Source organism: Bemisia tabaci, chromosome 8 (genome assembly GCF_918797505.1).
Source record: "Bemisia tabaci chromosome 8, PGI_BMITA_v3".
In the NCBI taxonomy this organism is placed as follows: domain Eukaryota; kingdom Metazoa; phylum Arthropoda; class Insecta; order Hemiptera; family Aleyrodidae; genus Bemisia; species Bemisia tabaci.
Genome location: NC_092800.1, coordinates 39248505 through 39269834, shown reverse-complemented (window position 1 = coordinate 39269834; position 21330 = coordinate 39248505). Strand labels below are relative to the sequence as shown.

The 21330-nt window shown below is 36.4% G+C and overlaps 1 protein-coding gene across 1 annotated transcript in view; it reads right to left on the bottom strand.

Annotated features, from left to right (window-relative positions):
* Nucleotides 1–75: 75 nt before the first annotated feature.
* The window catches only part of Picot (putative inorganic phosphate cotransporter protein picot), a 63788-nt gene continuing 42533 nt past the window's right edge, over nt 76–21330 (bottom strand). The window contains exons 2-9 of the mRNA XM_019051585.2: nt 15268–15452; nt 11275–11517; nt 10417–10504; nt 9572–9798; nt 7870–8019; nt 7528–7657; nt 6059–6300; nt 76–5569 (exon numbers count right to left, since the gene is read on the bottom strand). Coding sequence (XP_018907130.1) covers nt 5378–5569; nt 6059–6300; nt 7528–7657; nt 7870–8019; nt 9572–9798; nt 10417–10504; nt 11275–11517; nt 15268–15452 — 1457 coding nt within the window. The 3' untranslated portion in view covers nt 76–5377. The remainder of the gene's footprint in view (nt 5570–6058; nt 6301–7527; nt 7658–7869; nt 8020–9571; nt 9799–10416; nt 10505–11274; nt 11518–15267; nt 15453–21330) is intronic.

The following is a 21330-nucleotide window of genomic DNA, read 5'->3' as shown; positions in this document are numbered from 1 at the left end:
ATGAGTTTAAATACTATAGTTATTGAATCTTAAGAAGGAGGGAATCCACATAAAATGAAATACATACGCAAAACTGGAAAAAAAAGAGATGTATTTATTATTGCTTGAAAAAATAAATTAAATCAGGTATGATATAGCTCAAATGTACAAAAATTAACAAAAATAAATACCTAGTAAAGCAATTACTTTATACAAAAGATGAAGACAGGATCAACATTTTTAAAATTGAAAAAATATTTTCATGAAAATCAATGAGCAGCCTATAAGCAACAATATATGTGTATATAATCAAAAATTGTACTAAAATTGCCGGTTGTTGCCTTGAAAACGTTCACCTCAATTATAGAATAAGCCAGCTATCAAATGAGATAGGAAGGTATCATAGATTTTTAATTTTTTTCTTTATTTTGCGCTCTAAATTATCCATCTTTAGCCGATGAGGAATGCAATTCTCTTATTCAATAATTCCATTAGACCCGGGTCCAATTTTTGGCTGTTACGAAACAATATGGTCACCATTATTTAGCAATCTTTCACACTCAAAAACTTAATTAACAATTTTGAAAGATTATAGAAAATTTTTTCAATTGATTGTGATAAATCTGTTTTACAGTACAGTTAAGGAGCAGTTATAAAAGAGTGAGAAATAATTTTTCAGATAAATTTTACAGCGGAGGAAATTTGTGAATTCGAATTTACCGATTCAAACTTATAGTTGCTGCAATAAAAATCTTGACCACAACTAAGCGACTAAACGGTCTTTTTACATCATTCATATTCATGTTCAGTCTAATCTTAAGTGGCTTTACACCTAGGTGGCTAAAGGCTAGGATAAACATAGAATGATAATGCGATTTGCAGGTGCCCAAAAATCACTGTGTTCGAACATAACAGTAGGGCGGAAAAAAGGGTTATCAGATTCGCGTTAATTATTGTGAAAATATTTTGTACAGAACATGACAGGTTTTGTGAAGCGGCAATTTACATAAAAAATTGAGAATAAATCGAAGATATTAAATCGGATTAGGTATGGTATTGACATTAGGTATTCTAGCAGCTTTATTCCTCACAAAAATTTCAAGTAAGATGGGTGATAGGATGCGATAAATTTTCTGTCTTTCAATGAATACACAAATTTCCTCCTTTCTTTTAAAGATTAATCTGGATGAATCGAACAGAGGGTACATCAGGTTGAAGTAGATTCCCAAGAGGACCTACTTACAGAAAATGAAACGTACAAAAGTCACAGTAAAATAAAATCTATACAAAAATAATATTCCAATTTCATTATTTACATCTTAGGCCTACAGTGAGGAGCTCTTAACAAAAACAACTATTTACAAACAGCGCCAAGATCCATTACAAAATGATCGTACTACTTAAATATGTGTGCCTATAGCTACAAGAATTCGTACGAAAAATAAATTAACTTCATCAAGACATTTACTTTGTGTAAGTGCCTCAAGATTCACAAAAAGTAAGGGTTCTTTTTGTTCATAAAAGATTACGATGCAATCAAACTCATTGTTGGCCTAATTACTTTAGAACACAGAGGGCAGGCGAGTGAAAAAAGTACGGATCTCAATTGCAACATTTAAACACCTCCAATTATGTTTATTTCCTTCAAGGAATATTAATCAAAATGTTTTCTTTAAATTTCGTGTAATTATTTTTAGAATAAACGAGGAAAGTCCACAAGAAATTTCAAAAGGAACTGTTGGTTATTTTTCTATGAAAAAATAGAACTTGAATGGAGACTAGCGATCTGAGATACGTATTTTTTTTACTTCAGCCATCAAAGTGTATTATGTATTACATTGAAAAACTAAAAAGGAGTCCATACCTTTCAATTAATTTAGTTTCAAATCTCAGGTTATTCTCAAAATTTAAGAGCTCACACTTGAAAAAATTTTGCAAGTTCGAAGTCACAACTTTGAAATGCTTGGAAAAACCAACAAAGTTTTTTTTTTTTTTTTTTTTTTGGAAAGTAAAAAATGAGGATTAGTTGTTACAGTCAGGATTAATTCGCAGACTTTTATTTTCTTTGGTTTTTTAACCCTTGGAGGTGCATTTTCAGGACATGGGAGAAAGATTTGTTGGTCGATCGATCAATTGATAATTCCTGGATTATAGGACATTCCTTCAAAAGTCTCTGAGCATCTTGTCACTGAGCATGTCTGTCAGGTATTTGTACACAAGATTTGATCATGACACCCTTTTAATTGACTCTAAGAGCCTGCCGCAAGAGAATATTGTGAATCATTTTGCCTTTATATTTGCGATATTTATCCCAATCGTACTTAAAAAGCTTTTTCAAAATTTATTAAATCATTGGTGTCGAGCTTGGAGGTTTTTAAGGAAATGTCCTAAAATCCAGATATTATCAATTGACCATTGAATCGTTTTCCACAACACTGAAGATTCGCGTTCGAGTTTTAAAAAAAAGTAGAAAATCTACCTTTACTGCACTCTTTCTACATGCACATCAGAGATTTTGGCAGTCATTTTTTAAAAAAATTTGGAGGAAGAAAACGACAGGCTCTAATTTGTAAAATATGATAAAACAAAAAACATGAGAAAATATAACCAATAAAGTGCAAAAATTGATTAGGCCAACAATTTTTTAATTCATCTTCGAAATCTATCCTTTCCAAAATTAGGGATACAACCAACATAGAAATACTGGTAAAATGAAATTTTAAAAATAAGTCATGCCGTTTAAAATTTGATCAGACATTCCAGGTTGGAAACTTATGAGAGCAGTGAGATATATTGCAAAAATTGTCGTTTCCCAAACGAAAGAACATGGGTAGCTGAAATTCAACGTTGCAGTACTTCCACTCTTAAACTGTGCTTTTACTAGAACACCATTAGACTTTCCAAACTGAAAATTTCACAGATTTCCATTGTGATTACATGCGAAAATCAGCAATATAATGGGCAAAAATTGCATAATTCTGAAAAAAATTTGGTTGTTTCAGTCGACATTGCTACCTTGGAATGAATCGATGTTCCTTTGAGTGGGAAACGAGGAAATGTCTCGGAGATAAATCTTCACGTATATCACATCAAACTGACCTAAGTTGGCATGAAATTTGGCCGAATTCTGTCTCTTAATAACTGGGACAAACAAATTGGGAGTGAGAAAAATAGGAGATAACAACATACTGTGAATTTTGCTGAATGCATGATAAAAATTGAAATATTTGGAATAAGAGAGCAAATTAAGAAACAAAGAGAGAGGTTGACAGAAACCAAATCTTCCCAGCAAGTTGTTCAGAATTTTTATCTGAGAGGGTCAAATAAATATAAGTACGGTTTTTTATGCACATTGCAGTTACATTAATCTCACACGGTTAAAAAATTTTTCATGGACAGGTTTAGGTGCACATTTTTCTACTTAAAAGTTAATATTTTTTTCACCCCTCTACTGGAGGAGCATGGACATTAATATGTGCATTCATAAGCCTACACGTCAGTAAAAAAACTGAATCCAATGCGAGTAAAAACACAATATCAACGGGTAATACTGAGGGAAAGGGGAATTTCTAGAGAATTCTGCGTTTCGGCAAAATTTCAACATAGTGACCGTTGCTCTAATACAGCTAAGCCAGGTAATCATTTTTAGCTTGTGGACTAATCTACAACATAAACATCACAGTAATAAAATAGCTATGAGGAGAGGAGTAAAGCCTCGTTAAATTAAGGGTGGTAAGGAGGATGAATGGAAGATAACGCTTAATGTTATTTAAGAAAAAGTAGATATATATCCTCACAACACCTAACGGCAAACCAACAGAGTGACCGATTCTTTTACCTAGTTTATAGCTCTCTTAAGTCTTAAAAAGTTTAAAATTTTGCATACATCAAGAGGCTGCAGAAATACTAACTATTTTGGCACAACTATTTGCGATCTAAGCTGGAGGGTCATTTAAGTAAAATTGATGCTGAAAGATACACATTTGAGTGGGAAAAGAATCTTTAGACAAATAACAGAACAGATAAAATTAACTCACAACAATCAATTTCATAAAAAAATAACAACCATAACATGCATGGAATGACACTTTCAAGCTGAAAAGTTTCAAACTCAATCGTTGACTTTTGCCGCCATTCTCAGAAAACACAACATAAAATGGAAAGATGTTCTGATAAACATATGAGCTGCCGCACCCTAAACATTTAAATGAAAAACATTTTTGCGATGTATCCAGGAAACTGATTAATATGAATATGGGTTGGCAGCGCTGCGCCGTTTCATAGAATCATGTTTTGATAGTTTCATCTTATACATCATAGTAATATTTCATCTTAACAAAAGCTACGTTTTTACAACCAATATCAATAGAGATATTGCTCAAAGAAAACATGATGTGTGGCATCATCTTCTGAGGTAGTGCATGTTGTGCGCTTTTTTTTTTTTAATGGGTGATATTTTCATTAATATTGGACATGGAAATTGGATTTCTGAAAGGAGTATATTAATTTTGGCTACTTGTAGAGCTTAAACCATCACAGCACGATTCTATGAGTAGGACTGACCCAAAATATTCATATAATACGAATGGGCATTGTACTGGAGAGGAACATTTTCACTCAAGTAATTTCCAGGAAAACCGTAAAAAAATATCTGTTTCTAAAATATTTTTGGCACACCAATTCCTAAATTAACGAAAATGTTTCCGTACACCTTCTGTTTTATGTTATACCATCTGAGTTACTCTTGCTGAGGACTCACTTTGATCAAGACTGATAAAAGACGGTAAAGAGTAGTTCATAAAACCTCTCAAACTTAAAAACGCACTCAAGGAATATTTTGATAACAATTGGCAAGACCGCAAGATTGAGTCTCAATACCATTCAGTAGGCAAAGTTGGGTGGTCTTTTGAGCTAAGAAATTTCTTCTTAGAAGGCTCTGGGAAAATATTTGGCGAAAAGACGGTGTTGGTCAAATCTCCTAAGCTTAAAAACTTTCATACATCTTACAACTGGATCTGTCTCCTCACGATCAAAACTACCATCTCTCACTAGACGCAATAGTTCAATCAGACATATCATACTGGAAGCAACCACAGATTACGATTTAACAATAAGTACAGTTGTAAAATTACAGATCATTGGACAATTTTAGCGATGAAACAGGCCTGATTTTATAGACCTGGAAGGACCAAGAATTCTTTGTGATGGAGCCAAAATTGAACAAAACACTGACTGAGTTTTCATCGTAGGAAGACAGCTAAAAAAAATTGTGCGTTGAGTAAGATGTTTCCACACAAGTGATTCCTCGCGGTGAGAAGGCACATTTGAGTAAAGTACTTATCTATGCTACAACTTACAAACGATAAAACAAATGTACAATCTAACAAGTTCAAAATTTTTATAGAGTATCTTCGACATCTTCGCCTTTCTTATTAGTACTGGTGCCGTTTTTCTGATGTTTGGGCTTGTCATTGTATGGATTGTCCCACGGCTGTCTTTCACTCGACGCGAAAATCAGGTACACTGTCGCGCATACTATGTACACACCAGATGATATTAAGAACACCCACCGCCAGGCTGCTTGAGTTGGCTGTGAAAAACAAAAAAATCTAATCAATTCATAAAAAATGTAAAGTATGTTATTCGAATGATAAAAAATAATCATATGATGTGCTAGTCATGAAAAATAATCCAAGTATTTGTACAACTGGAATGACTGGCAAGGAGACCTTGTCTTCTGTACCCTCATTACTTGCTTCATGACAAAATTTGGCTTGCTGTGTGAGCAATTTCTTTGTACTTGGAGAAAATTCAGGAGGGCTCTAGAAAAGTGTAGACAAAATTAAAAAAGAAAAGAAAAATTAAATAATGAGGCTTTAATTAAATAATCAAAGCCTCAAGAATTTTCTAGGAATTCGGAAGAAAATGCTAGAGTGACACAATTCTAGCTTCTGATTGGTCATAACGCAAGACACATGTCAACTAATCGGATACCTCCAGAAGGATGTTTTAGACAGGTGATGAGGTTAGACGCAGATCCGATATCAAAAGAAAAAAACAAACTGTTAAAGTATCTCACCTTGCCATTGATGATGTGTCCAGCAACCAGAGGCGCTAGGAGACCCGCCAAATTTGCCAAACAATTCGTAAAGCTCATCAAGATTCCAGCAAACCTCGGGGAGATGTCGAGATGGTTAACTTTGAACCCGGAATATATTGCTCCATTCAAGCCCACACCCGTCGTTAAAATGAAAACGGTGAGGTAGGGGCTGCAGCCTGTATAGGAGGCGAAAATTAAAGCTATTGCAGGCCCGTATTGACCTGAAAAATAAACCAAATCGAATGTAGAACGTGAAAACAAATCATTGACATTAGGGATAAAAAAATTAAAAATAAGATAAGATAATTGACTTTTGATACATCAAATGCCATGATGCTTATATGGTCTTCTGTAAGGCCACAAAAAGGGCTACTTCCGACTATGAAAAACAAAACTCCCTTCAAATTCGTGAAACTATTTCTAGATATTCTTAAAGTCAATTCTTGTCAAGACTAATTGCAACTGTTTCATATGTTCTTGCAAATCTTAGAAGAGGAGTTGCTACAGCAAAGAGAACAACCTTGTTCAAGTTTTCATCTAACTTAGGGAAACTTTGCAAACTTGAACAAATTTTTGTTAAACTGGAAAAAATTTAATCCAACTTCATTGAAATAGATAATATTTTTGGTCGACTTCCTCGAAATCCATCAAACTTATTGGGTCTATTTCACAAACTTTTATCGAGCTGCACATGTACTTTCTTCCCGATGGAGATTTGTTTCCTTGGATTGCAGTTGGGTGATTCTCCCCGAGAATCAGTGAAAAATTCTGTCCGTTTTGATTGCTTGTTTTCTCTCTCCACCCCCCCCCCCTCTCTCTATCTTTTCTTTTGAAACCTCAGTATCAAAACCAGCTATAAATCAATCCTACAAGCGTATTATGCTGATATTTTGAACCCACTTAACAGTCTTAAAAGCTAATAAGTCAGTCCGGGACTTGAGGTAAAAATGTTAATATATATGTAGGTTCTCCATATATTCTTCCATGAGCTGTGAAATATGGTTAAAGTTTCCATAATTTCTTCATTTGATAATTCTTTGACTTTTTTTTGCACTCCTCTGCTGATTCTAAAATTTCCGAATTCTCTGAATATCCCTGACTCTACTGGACCTTCAAACGAAACTTCCACTTACATTTTTGTTCTTGAAATTACAATAACTTTACTAAACTTTGTACAAAATTTCCTTTTCTAAAGATTCAAATTATGGAAAAAAAGCCTGCACCCATAACTTTTTTACGCTCTCTCAAACGGCAGTGGTTTAAGTGGTTCAGCTACTTCAGCAATTCACTGACTTTTCCTATAAAGTCTCTGACATTTCCAGGTCCCTGTAAATTTCCTGACTTTTCAGGTTTTTCAGACTGCCACAAATCCTGCAGGATTTTAATCACTTTGCCTCAAGTCTCTCCTTCCCTGACTTCATAGAAATTAAATAATTAGATGAACTTACCAATACAGTTTACTAGTTTTCTAGACTTAGTGATAGAGAAGCTATCCGAAATCAGGAAGTCAGCAATAAAACTTGCGACCATTGAGAAGACCCACATTGCTAAATACGGTAGGGCAGAGAGCACTCCATTCTGAAAATAAAAATATTAAAAGCTTGTTCAAAAAACCGAAGTTTTTAACGACAGATTCCTTAAATAACTGATGAACAGAGAACATGCAGATGGAGCCTCGAAACTTCTAACTCCACAATAAGGTGATAAAAAAGAGGGAAAAATTGTAGCTTTCAGACATGAAATGTATGTTTTACTTTGATTTTACAATAATTAATTTCCAGCCTACTTACCTCTTGAATGTTGAAATGAAGCACTTGCTTCATGAATGTTGGAAGTTCAGTCATCAGGGTTTCATAACCGTAATTCTGACCCATGTGCGCGATTAAAATTGCCCAAAATGGTGCTGAGGTAACAATACTTTTCCATGGTACTGGAGGCGACTGAAACACATAATAACAAAGTTACATAAAAAATTTATTTAAAGCCAATTGTATGCTCCTTTTAGAGTTTAATCCATACAAATTTAGGAATAATCAGTGTGCTATTTCATGTTGATTTTATCCTCTGAGTTCAGTTGAGAACTACATTTTTCTGTTGAAAATACAAAGTTAAGAAAAAGTTGTACGATTTGTGAAATTAGTGGACAATACTCATTTCTAAACTGAATCTCACAGAGGAATAAAACTTCCAGCCTCTTTTTCTCAATTTTAACTCAGGGTGAGATGATTCTTTTCTGCTCAGTTTGGTCTAAATTAAGAATATAATATTGAAGTTAAGAGACAAATCCTAAGAATTGTGCAAAAACATGATTGTGGGTAAACTTTGTCTCACGGTACCTACACGTTTACAAGTATCCTCTGAAGAAATTGACTTGCAGAGTTCATTTCCAGTCTCAATATTTGGAAAATGCTTATCCTTATTAAATCAGAGTGTCCACTAAAACAGGCTGTCCAAAAATCAGTACTTTTACATTACTTTTTCAGTACATTCCCGAGAAATTCGGTACCTACTCGACCGAAAAATTCAGTGCTTCTTCAGTACCTCAAATTGACGAAATTGGAAAAATTTTAAAAAATTGAATTACTTGCTCAAATTGCGACAAAAATAATAGAAAATGAAAAAATTCCGGACCTTCTTGCGGAATTTTCGCATTTTTTCAGTACTTCCGGACCGCCCTTAAAAATCAGTGCTATTTCCAGACTTGTAGACACCCTGCAAACGGAGAATGACATTTGAATCCTACATCCATAATACCCATCCAATACTTCAAAGCAATGGACCAATAGACAAGGTACGAATTTAAGCATTCTAATACATGTTTCCGAACCAGAATTTCACGCGGAACACGATTTGCGCAACGAAAATTACCGAAATTAACTCCTAACGAAGATATTAACGTTTATATTTCACATTGGTTACGAGGAGTTTGAACTGCTCGCTCACAAGAAACTCAAAGCTCTACGTGAGTCAAATCGTGCACTAGAACGGCTTCAGCAAACTTCTCAATCAAGCGATGTTCATTTCCCACCATGTGCTGTTCAAACTACAACTTGCAATAGCTGAGCTAAAGCATCAAGATTAAGGTTGCCAGATTTTTATATCGCAGAGACTGTCATGATAACGTTCAGCGCGCGATGTGAGTCACGTAGAGCATTGAGTTTTCATGAGCGGGTGGTTTGAATTCACGCATCAAGAATCATTAAAAATCTTCATAAGGAGTTGATTTTGGTAATTTTCGTTGTGCGCATCGTGTTCTACGTGAAATTCTGGTCAAGAAACATGTATTAGAATGCTTAAATTCGTACCTTGTCTATTGGTCCATTAAGAGAGCGCTTATTATTCCTCTTCAACTAAAAAAACTTAATATCAGGGCTGCAGGCAAAAAAATTTTGATAGAGATAAAGAGAGTGCTTAAAAGTGAGATTGCATGGTGTTAAAAAGTACAACGAAAGTGAAGGTTGTTGAGTGAGGAGAGTGGTTGATGATACTGACCGAAACTCCTGCTGCCCCCCAAACAGAGCTCATGATGTACTTTCTTTCGACCTCTGCTATACTTGGATGAGCTTCAGGGTCTTCATAAACTAAAAATAGGAATGCAATTGACCATATTGTTCCAATCAGTCCGAATACATAAAATATCGAAGGCCAGCCACCGCTGAACCCATAAGCTGAGAGAATCCCACTGAGAGGATAAGATATCACAGTTCCAAATTGTGCTCCTGTAAAACAAAATATAATATCCAGTTATGATTTTATGTGAATTTTTGCCTTTCAAGTAAAGAAGAGGGGCGTCAATGTGGCAAAATTTTGGGGCAATCAAATTTCGTTCATAGAGATCGATATTTCAGAGAATCTCGAAAAATCTGCTAAAATTTTACTGCTATTTTTTTTAAAAACAATTTTAAAGGAATTATCTTCCTTTCTCTCCCTCCCCTCCTCGTGGAAACATGGAAATGCTCCTGCAAAAAAGTAAATGCTCACTAAAACATCTGAGGAATTTTCACAAAATATCCTGACAAGAATTCAGAATAAAACATTATGTTAAGATTGAGAGAAAGTTGAGAACAATACTGAACTGAATAGCAGAGGAATGAAAATAACCTGTATGAACTTTATACCCCTCTACTTGCTGTTTAAAATTCTCATAATATTTTTTAAAATAGGGGGAAAATGAGGTTTTAATCAATTTTGGAGGGTACATTACCTCGACTTACAAATGCCAAAAAAAACTACAGAAGGACTAGAAATGCGGAAAAAGTAAGTGTCAGTATACAACGTGTTCCTATATTTTAATTATACATTTCTCACTATGGGCTAATAATGAAACTGAGATGTACCTGCGTAAACAAAAGCACCCATTCGACTCCTCTCCGAAGGTGGAATCCATTTTGCGAGCATGGCATGTGTGCATGGCACAATTGGACCCTGAAAAAAGAAATTCTGTGTGAATCTAAATTCTAAATTACGAAAAATTATTATCAAAAAAATATCTAGAAATGTGAATCCAGTTGCTTGATCATTTTTAAGATAGCACATTTGGGGATGTACAAGTGCAGCCAAAGGAACAGCACCTTACACATCCATTCCCAGAACATTCGATTTGGCTTGCAATTCAAGGGCACTCTCCCAATCATCCACATGTCATGATTTTTGAAAAATATTTGATATATATTTGAATATTTTGATATTTTTTTTTATTTTTGTATGCTTAGATTTTATTTTTTTCATTAGAAGACTAACGAGCAGTTTTTCTTCAAATTTTCTTCACTCATTCGAAGGTATACCCAGTTAATTTAAAAAGGTGGTTAGTTTTCTTTTGGAAAAATGAAAAAAATCGAATCGGAGATTTTCTGACACTATGCACTGCAGGTAGATGTAAAAGTAAAAGAAATGTGTACCTTTCTTTTACTCTGGCCATCGATTGTCGAATCATCGAAAAATAAGTGGACCGTTTGTGTATTTAGTGATAAGGAACTACTAATTCTGGCTCATTTTAGAAACAGCACACATGTCTTTAGTTCCCTCATGCAGATAGAGGCTTTTACGGATGAGCTGGAAATAGCAGTTCCTCATTGCAAGATGTAGTCTAACTGCCTGCGATTAGTTTCTCTTTCATTTTACCCCCTTAGAGTTGAGTTGCTTCTGCACTAAATAATTCAATTAATTAATTGATTAATTAATTAAAATTGCTTTACCTCTCCTAAACCTTGGATGAATCGAATGAATATTAATTCAGCTTGCCCTGCTCTCGCTGCGATAGGAACAAGAAAAGCGAACACTGAGTTGATGAGCATTCCCAGTCCGAGGAAGTACTTGGCGCCATACTTTTTGGCCAGGATTCCGAACGGGATTTGGGTGATGACATAACCGTAGAAAAACGAGCTGAGGATGTAGCTCTGCTCCTTAGTGTTCCAGATGAATTCACCGTCCGTGCTACTCTGCAATGCACACAAATCAAACATGATTAGAAACTCCAAAAATATGAATAAAAAAAACAAATAGGGTTAGGGTAATAAAAAACATATAGAGTGCCGTCAGGGCTGTTCGCGTGAAATGAGAAATAAGAAAGACTAGAAATTTCCGTGGAATATTTCATGAAATTTCACGAGGCTGGGAAATATTTCATATTTTTTCAGGGGCTAGAATATGCAACCCGAATTCAAACACTACACACACTTTAGAAGAGAGTTAGTTTTAGAAGAGAGTTACAATTTGTACATTTTGCGAAACATGAAAAGGGACCGGTATTTTTCAATATCTTTCATAAATTTCTGAAATTTCAAGATTTTATTTTAAATGAAAAATTGCAACCCTGGGTGCCGTATGAAGGATCTCCCCTCTCTTCTATTACGCATTTGAAGAAATAAGAGCTTAAGGGCTTGATTGGACGGATTTAAGGAAAGCAGCTTGGCTCAGAAATTACCTAATTTCACAATGTGTTTCATTCCTTCAAAGAATATGTTGTCAAATGAATTTAGGATTGCAGGCGAGCGGATAAAGCATTGTAAAGCCACTTTTTCGCGTCTGCGTGTGCTCCAAGTAAACGTGACATACACGGTAATACCACTATTCGACCACGTGGGGGCTCGTGTTGCCTACCCTAAAAATTGAAGGCGAACTGACATGGCATTGGAATCACCCCTACACATTTGGTAACAGGATATTTTATTGTGAGTTCTGAATAAGCGAGACATTTATGGTGATACCACTATTTGACCACGTGGGAGCTCGTGTTGCCTACCCTACAAATTGAAGGCGAACTGACATGGCGTTGGAATCACCTCTCTACATTTGGTACAAAAATAAGCATAACATTTACGGCGACACCACTATTCGCTCACGTGAGAGCTCGTGTTGCCTACACTAAAAATTGTAGGCGAACTGCCAATGCGTTTGAATTTGTGAATTTATAGATTAATAGACAGCCCCTGGGCTTTTCGTGAGATGTAGTGCGTACAACAGAATCATCCTTGAAAAACATGGAATGGCGATTCTGGCGAGTTGGCAGCACTGTTTTTCCGCAAGTAAGTTCTCTAATAAATGATCGATTCTAACAAGAGCAGCACATAAAATCGATCGAAAATATCGATTATTTTACATAAATTTAAATGGGAAAGGCCCACTGCTGTTATGACTTTCACGCGAAAAGGCCCTGAAAACGAGATAGTGTCTAAGGCGTAATAGCCGCCAAATAGATCCCCTGTCGAATTGAACCGATTTTTTCCCAAATCACGAGAGCGCCAAAATTGCGAATGCGAGAAAAACAAGGAAAACCATCTATTCGCTTTGTTGACAATCTTCAAATTAAAAAAAAAAAAAATGTATGCCCTTTTAGAAGACTATTTTGAAATAAGACAGGGTTGATTATACCAGAGAAAACAAAGAAAGAACAGCCCCTCTACCACCAAACTAGAGATTGGCGCTTACGTGATTTGGAAAATAATCGGTTCAATTGTCTTCAGAACGGAGGTCACCTTCTATCGAAAGTAGGAAACTGAGGAAAACGAGACGGAAATGGAAGTCGATTATCAAAAGGTGAAAAAACATTGGATCCACCTGTAGGTGCGGCTATGGAAAAAAAGTGAAAGCTCGGGAACCTGCAGAAAGGAAGATAAGCTACGGAAGTTGATACGGTAGTTTAACTGGGCAATTAAAGTTTTTACGGGAGAACGTTTCTTAGGATTTCTTTGAAAATTTTAAGGAATTTGCTTCATACCATGGAGAATTTTCACTGAAAGCACGAAAATCCGCACAACCGTTTTCATGTAAAAAATTAAATTGTCCAATTAAATTTGGCAATAGCTGATGAGGCTTGGTTCCTATCTGTTTAACGCGGTCCAATTATTTCATTGATCAAGTTTGCGTTTTATACATTCTCTAAAGACCGCATTACTTAGGTGTCTAAATATTTCCCTGATGCAGACAAATTTATCTTAAATAAAATGACGTGTCTGCCTAAATTTCTAAATTCCCTGGGTTTGTCTGGACTCTCCGGAGTTATTTGGAGATAAAACTCTCAGAATTTTCCCAGGGCCTCTCAATGCTTTTCTGCCATCAATTCTCATGAAAAATTATTTTTACGAAAAATTTTAAAAGCGAAGTCTCTTGATTTTGAAAAATTGTAGTTTTTGATGCTGACGCTCTTCAGGGTGTCCACTAAAGCAGGCTGGTCAAAAATAAGTACTTTTACAGTACTTTTTCAGTACATTCTCGAGAAATTCAGTACCTCCTCCAACAGACAAATTCCGTACTTTTTCGGTACCTCCATTTGACGAAATTAGAAAAATTTCAAAAATTTGAAAATGGGAGAAAAAAGACACTTTAAAAAAAAAATTCGGACCTCTTTGCGGAATTTCCGCACTTTTTCACTACTTCCGGACCGCCCTTAAAAAATCAGTGCTATTTCCGGACTTTCCGGAAATTCCGGACTTGTAGACACCGTGCTCTTGACTAAAATAACTCTTCACTGGAAAAAAAACACATTGGATCCAGACCAGACTCTTGAAAACATTGACAAGAAAAAATACTCTTGATTCAATCGGATTTTTGCTTGAATCAAACGAAATCCGCTTAAATTTCCTGGTAAAAATTGGCGATAGGAGCTGCGTTTCAAAATACCATAGGAGTTCTTATTACCGACTAAAGGAGGCTATTGAAAATCATATAGCTGGCTGTAGAAAGCGGAGCAAATCATATAGCCGGGCTATACGAAGCTATAAAAAAGTATTCAGTCGGGCTATAGTTCCCATCGCCGGGCTTTACACTTTATCGCCATTGGCTATAAAAGGCTTTAAGAAATTGTGTAGAAATTCGTGTGCTTTGGAAATCATTAAGTTTGATACGGAACTACCTTTATATTTACAAAACACATGTTATATTTTCCTTTAAAACATATTTTTTTTTTCATCAATTAAAATGAGAATAGTCCATACAGAGTGTGTGAACATTTCAAAATCATGAGTTGAAAAACGCTGACTCCGCGAGATTAAATATTAAAGCCTAACACAAAGGGGAGCGGCGACGCACTGGCGCCTACAAACCTAACAGGGATACTTCACGCATTGCGCAGTGCGTGAAGTATCCCTGTTAGGTTTGTAGGCGCCAATGCGCGTTTCGCGCTCTCTGCCCGCCCGCCGCGCCGCAGCGTGCCACGGCGTCTGAAGCAACTATTTCACACCAGAGGTATTGCACAGTATCATAAGAAATTGAAGGCTCTCCAACATATCAAGAATGACAGGCATCCTTCAAAAGTACGAAGCTTTCCTCGCAAAATAAATCAAGATACTACGGCACAAAAAGAGAGCAGTAGTCCAAAAACTAACTAAGTCCTAGTATCCGTATTTAGTAACGTTTAGCATAAACTTTACTGTCTGGCTGTTGCTTAGTCGCCATCGGCTATAAAAGGCTATAAAAATTGTACAGCCAGCTACAGAAGCTATTGGAAATCTTACAGCCGGCTTTAGGTCTACAGTATTTTGGAACACACATTCTACTGCCAATTTTTACCAGGGTTAAGAGGCTTGGTTCTTGATTTAAGTTAGATTCTGATTGGATCAAGAGTACTTTTTCTTGTCGGTGTTTTTAAGAGTCTGGACTCTAGATCCAATGTGTTTTTTTTCCAGTGTTCGTTTATGATCGGTCGTTAAAAAAACCACGAGAATGGAGATTAAAATAGGGGTGGAACTTACGGACTGGGTGTCGTTCTTGAAGTAGTAGGTTTCACACTCGTCATCCACAATCAAGGGGTCGACAGGTAAGGCTGATTGGTTCACCATGGCAACAATTGCCACCGACATGTTTGTCCGCATGATATAAGCGTTGGCCATGCCCAAAAACAGCATGAACGTCACTACGTGCCTCGCACCGATACATCCTGCAACACCAACAGACCAAGAAACAATTAATTAGCACGTTTTCATGATAACCACAGCTTTTGGGAGAAAAAAATAAGAAAAAAAACTACGTACACGGAGAAAAAAAGTTCGGTTGCAGGGACTGAAATTAGGTTTGTGTTGTACACCGATCTTTTCTCAGACAGCGGTGATACCGACAGTTATACACAAAGCTAGAGACCGAAATCGGAGAGCATGAGGCGAAGTATAGCGATCCTATTGGCTGAACTCATGGTGTCTAGACCGAAAGATCGGTTTTTTAATATGATGTATTTAAAAAAAAAAGTTAGGGGCTATATAGACTGTGGAGATGTTGCATGTGTGAGGGATTTGCGATTTGACTGATAATTCTCATGTAGAAGTTCGCGAGAAATACGATGGTGCCACTAGTTTTCTCTGAGATCATCTCCCAAGCTTAAAAAAGCTCTCAAAGTGAGGCCAAAATGGAGGGGATATCCCACCCTACCCTGAGAGTCCACCTCTGCATCAAAACAAACTCTCCATGCAAAGATAGGGAGCAAATACATCAGCAGGGTTGCCGTTTTTTCAGTTTTGGAGTTCCCAAATAAAGTGGCAACCCTGCTAATATATTTGCTCCCTATTATTGCATGTCTTGATGTAGAGGGGGTCTCTCAGGGTAGGGTGGGATATCCTCTCCATTTTGGCCTCACTTTCAGAGCTTTTTTTGAGCTTGGAAGTTGATTTCAGAAAAAACCAGTGGCACCATCGTGTTTCTCGCGAACTTTTACATAAGAATCAATGGTCAAATTGCAAATCCCTCACACATGCAGCATCTCCATTAGACATACCATCCGTTTGGGCTCGTTCTGGAAACGTAGATTCGATTGCTCCGGGATCTACGCCCGGAACGTTCGGCTTCTGAGCCCGGAACGCGGACGATATGTATACATAGCCCGTAAGTATATACGGCCTCCACGGCCTTTTTTCAGTTTGTATTAAACGATGGACAGATTGATGGAAGGTTGCAAATTTTTAGGAAATTAAGGGTACTGCGCTAAAAAAATCATTTTAGAAAGCTGCTTCCTGTAAATACACTGCATAATCTTTACACACTTTAATAGAGTAGGAGAAACCATCCCTTACTCTTTTTAAATTTTCCCCAACGAGTTAAACAATTCTACATCTTTACCGATCGGCGATGCACCAAAAATCATGAAAAGAATACTGGTTAGCTCTTATTTTCTGTAGAGCTTATACAATAAGTTCAAACTGAATAGTGAATGCACAAGTTTGAGCCTCCCTTTCTTACTCACCTTTTTCCATCTGAAAGTTCAGAGAGGTTGCTCGGACGAGCTGCACAAATTCGTGTGTAAGCAATGATTACGAATTTTAGCTGCAGCAGACAAGATATGTCGACTGATAAAGTACTTAACCTGCTGTTTGTCTAAGGAAAACCTTAAAAACTTCGACTTGAACTCTGCTTGATCCCTACATGCTCTGAAGAAGATATCACGTGCAAACAAAAACAAGTTGTAGTTGTCACTTGGAGTATGCACCTATAATGCCTGCAGAGGTGTATTGTTTTAGAAAGGTGTATTTTTAAAGTGCTATGGCAGCCCAGCATTTTAAAACTAATTGAAACTTTCCATGCTTGTTGAGTCTTTTTTTTGTGAGCTTGTTTAAATAACTGTTCACACTCTCTGTTGTATAATATACGCATAACCCCTCTCAAACGGTTGTATTTAATACATTTTACTGCGCCTTGATGTTTGCGTTAATTCTAAAATTATTGGGGTACTTTACATGTTCTCGCCTCCATTTTTAATTTTTTCTTGCAGGTTGCAATATTTTCCGCAAATTTTGTGAAATCATACATTTCTGTAGGATTACCTGCACTTAAAGTCTTTTTTTTTAATGCTTCTTGGTGTATCATTGCCGATCAGTAAAGATGTAGGATTTTTTGACTCGTTCAGTGTTTCGGGAGAATTTTAGAGAAGCAAGGGATAGTTCCTCCTCTTCTAAAGTTTGTAAACATTCTGTACCTACTTTGTTCACAGAGAGCAGCCTTCTAAATTGATTTTTTTTTTCCCAGCGCGACACCCATAATTTTCCAAAACTTTGCAACCTTTCATCAATCCGTCAATTGTCTATTTACCTACATCATTTTGGGCACCTACCTCTTTTGGTCACAGAAACCGAACTTCAGCTCAGCTTACCTAAATTCGGTTAGTTCTGCCGAAAACTTAGGTGTTCGACTTAGTTAGGTGTCAAGGTCTTGATCTGAGTATAAATATTTTTCAATAACTCGTTCAGCAGTTAATTTCCCAAAATCCCGGATCATTCTCTAGGTAAGGTTTCAAAGAAAAAACATGTTTAAGTTTTTTATGTAATTTAGGCCTTGTCTGGTGTCCCATTTCTTCAACTCAATAAAAAGTCACCTTACCGCGACAACGCACAAAAATGGAACGTGACAAGAAATTAGCGAATAGAGATACGCGCTTTTCTCCTTTCACCATACCGACAAAAGTACAATTGGAGTAATATTCTGGATTTAATTACGTTGTATGAAATAAGGGAGTGTTGAAAAACTCGAGCAACGATGAACTTTTGAGCCTTGTCATCGCACAAAAAAGAGGCATTAGTGTGTTCACAGCGAGCTAAAGATAAAGGATAAAAATACGGCTTTAAAAGCAATGAACATGACCTATATAAAGCACGAGGCTCTTTTCCTTCTTCAAGTGAACAGAAGGATTAATTCATGATAACTGCAATAAGTGCCTCGAGAAACGTCATTGCAAATAAATGCAAAAGTTGTCAAACTGACAAAAATGGGGAATTAAGTTGTTTTACGGTCGGTTGAGAGAGGTTGAATTGGACGGATTGGACTATTTATTTATTTATTTATTTATTTATTTATTTATTTATCTATTTATTTACTTATTTATTTATTTTATTTTATTTTCGTACATTAAAGCCCCATTATTAGAGCTGTGACACAAGTCAAAGAACAATAGGAATTACAATATACAATAATTAAAAATATAAATTATAATTGTAAAATGTTAAATTAAGTGATAGTTGGTAGAATGGTATCATCAGTTGAAGTCAGAAATTCGTTTCTATCATAAAATGCCTTGGTTGAGAGGAGATTTCGAAGTAAATTGAAGAATTTCTTTACTTCACCATCGCAGAGTTATTGTTTGATACTCCAAGGCAGAGCATTTATAATTTGGATAGCCGAACACTACGGACTACATTTTACGCAAAGCAGGAACAACTTTTTCTTTTTCCCTCTGCAGAGATATACTTTGGTGAATGCGCCAGAAATGGTTGTTCCATATTGCAAAATGGACCCATTTCAACAGAAACGCACCAAATCGCGTCAAATTCGAGCCGAGAAAACGAGGTTGAAAATTTTATCCATTCAGCAGGCCGATATTGAAATTGATAGACAAAGCTATAGACAAAATAGACAAAAGGAATATGGTGGGATCTTTTGGTGAAAGCGTGCGTTTGCATAATGGACAGAGGAGCTCAGTAATAGACTAACAAACGGCAACCGACAAGAGACCCGACGGTTAGTCCATCATTTCCCCCCTCAATCGGAAAGAACCACCAGTTGCAACCAATGGGATCGCTCCATAGTTCATGCGTCTTCTTTATATATCGCTTTGTCTATCAATTCCAATAATCAGCACGCAGAGAACTTTAGTGTTAAGGACGAAGTTTATTAACTTTACCCATGATGTTTTACATAATTTGCATCGACTTTGAATGTGTTGACGGTAAAATTTCAATAACTTCAAACTTTCAATTTTTTCGCGATTTGGTGCGTATCTGTCAAAATTCATTTCCCGCTTCGTGGTAGAAATCTGAGTTGCTCGAAATGGCAACATTTCCTCCTTTGTGTAAATACGATAATTTAAAAAGCAACACGTGGGGCTGTAAATTATTTTGAGAGGGAGCTTTGTTTGACAGGGTTATCCTTTTTTCATACGAGTGTGTTCTACTCCCGACTTAAATTCGAGTGGAATCCACGGCCACCTACTACTGGCGGGGACAAATATATCCTCTCGAAAGCGCCTGCAAAAGATGATTTCCGGGTCCCATAAATTAACCTGGCGTTGGGAAATATGGAAAAACCAACAGAGCTTGCAAGTTTCCCACTCGTTCAAATACAGGTCTCTTCATTAGTCGTGCGTGAAGAGAAAAACTTCGATTACGAAACCTCGCCTCATAAAATGAAGCGCCGAGGTTTTAGGTCGACCACTAGGGAAAATGGTTGACTTTTTTTTTTAATTAAAACAATATCCCTTTCTATTTCACTGGAAAAAAAACACACTGGATCTAGAGTCCAGGCTCTTAAAAACATCGACAAGAAAAAGTACTCTTGCTTCAATCAGAACCTAGCTTAAATCAAGAACCAAGCTTCTTAATTTAAGCGCATTTCGTTTTGATTCAATCAAAAATCCGATTGAATCAAGAGTATTTTTTCTTGTCGATGTTTTCAAGAGTCTGGATTCTAGATCCAATGTGTTTTTTTCCAGTGTTCAAGAAATTCTTTTGAACGGGAAAAGAATTGTCTTTTAGTCGAAGAGATGCAACTTTTTTATCGGTGACGAATTGATGACGAATGAAAGAGTCGGCTCTTCGGAACTACCGACAAAAAAAAAAAAATAAACAAAAAAAAAATCATCGGCTCTTTTTGCAAATTTTCTAACCCACTTTACTGAGTCCGTAGATGTTTCAGCGACATGAAATCAGCAATGCACGGAGAGCGGTATCAGCTGCAGTCCCCTTTTTACGGTGTACCGACGTAAAAAAATTGCTTTAAGCATACCTAGTTGAAGACAGGTTGATTTTAAAGTAGAAGTAGTTTTTTTAATACTCGACACTGAACGAGATATGGATCTCACACAGATAGAAAATACCTGAATGAGGAAAAAGAGTGTTGGCGCTGACACAGGGGCTAAAAAATAAACTATTTCTTGGGTCTTCATGAGAACTGAAAGTCAATGGGCGATCATACCTTTACGTATACTTCTTTCCTTCTTCTTTTTCTTTTGGCTACCTTAGTTGAAAGTAAAATACACAGAGCCGTCGAGGTTATAGACTTTTTTTCACTTTTTCCGTTCTAGACTCCAATAAATTACACCATTTAACTCGGCACCAACTTTAGTGCGCCCGCGGCGCGCGACGTTGTTGAGTGTCAATGACACAGGGATTCCCGTGTGCGAGTGTGGCCGCAAGAATAACAAGATTGTCAAATGTATGAGGACACAAATAGATACGCACTGAAAGAAAGAAAAAAAAAAACACATTGGATCTAGAGTCTAAACTCTTGAAAACATTGACAAGAAAAAATGCTCTTGATTCAATCGGATTTTTGCTTGAATCCAAAGGAAATCCGCTTAAATTAAGAGGCTTGGTTCTTGATTTAAGCTAGATTCTGATTGAATCAAGAGTACTTTTTCTTGTCGATGTTTTTAAGAGTCTGGACTCTAGATCCAATGTGTTTTTTTTTTCCAGTGCGCAACACTTCAGCGTGAATAGGGCGATTCTCTAGCTAACTGGACGCATATTCCCCGTAAAAAATATTACACTGAAAAAAAAAAGTATGGTAACATCTACTTCTGCGACTCTGCGTGTCTAGGGAAATTCGCTAGCTAACCGGAAGCATATTCCCCGTAAAAAATAATACACTGAAAAAAAGTATGGTTAACATCTACTTCTGCGTGTCTAGGGAAATTCTCTAGCTAACCGGACGCATATTCCCCGTAAAAAATATTGCACTGAAAAAAAGTATGGTAACATCTACTTCAAGTCACTTGATTTTTTACACAATGATACCATTTAGTGGAAATAACCATGACTATAGCAGTTTTTAGCAGAACTCTG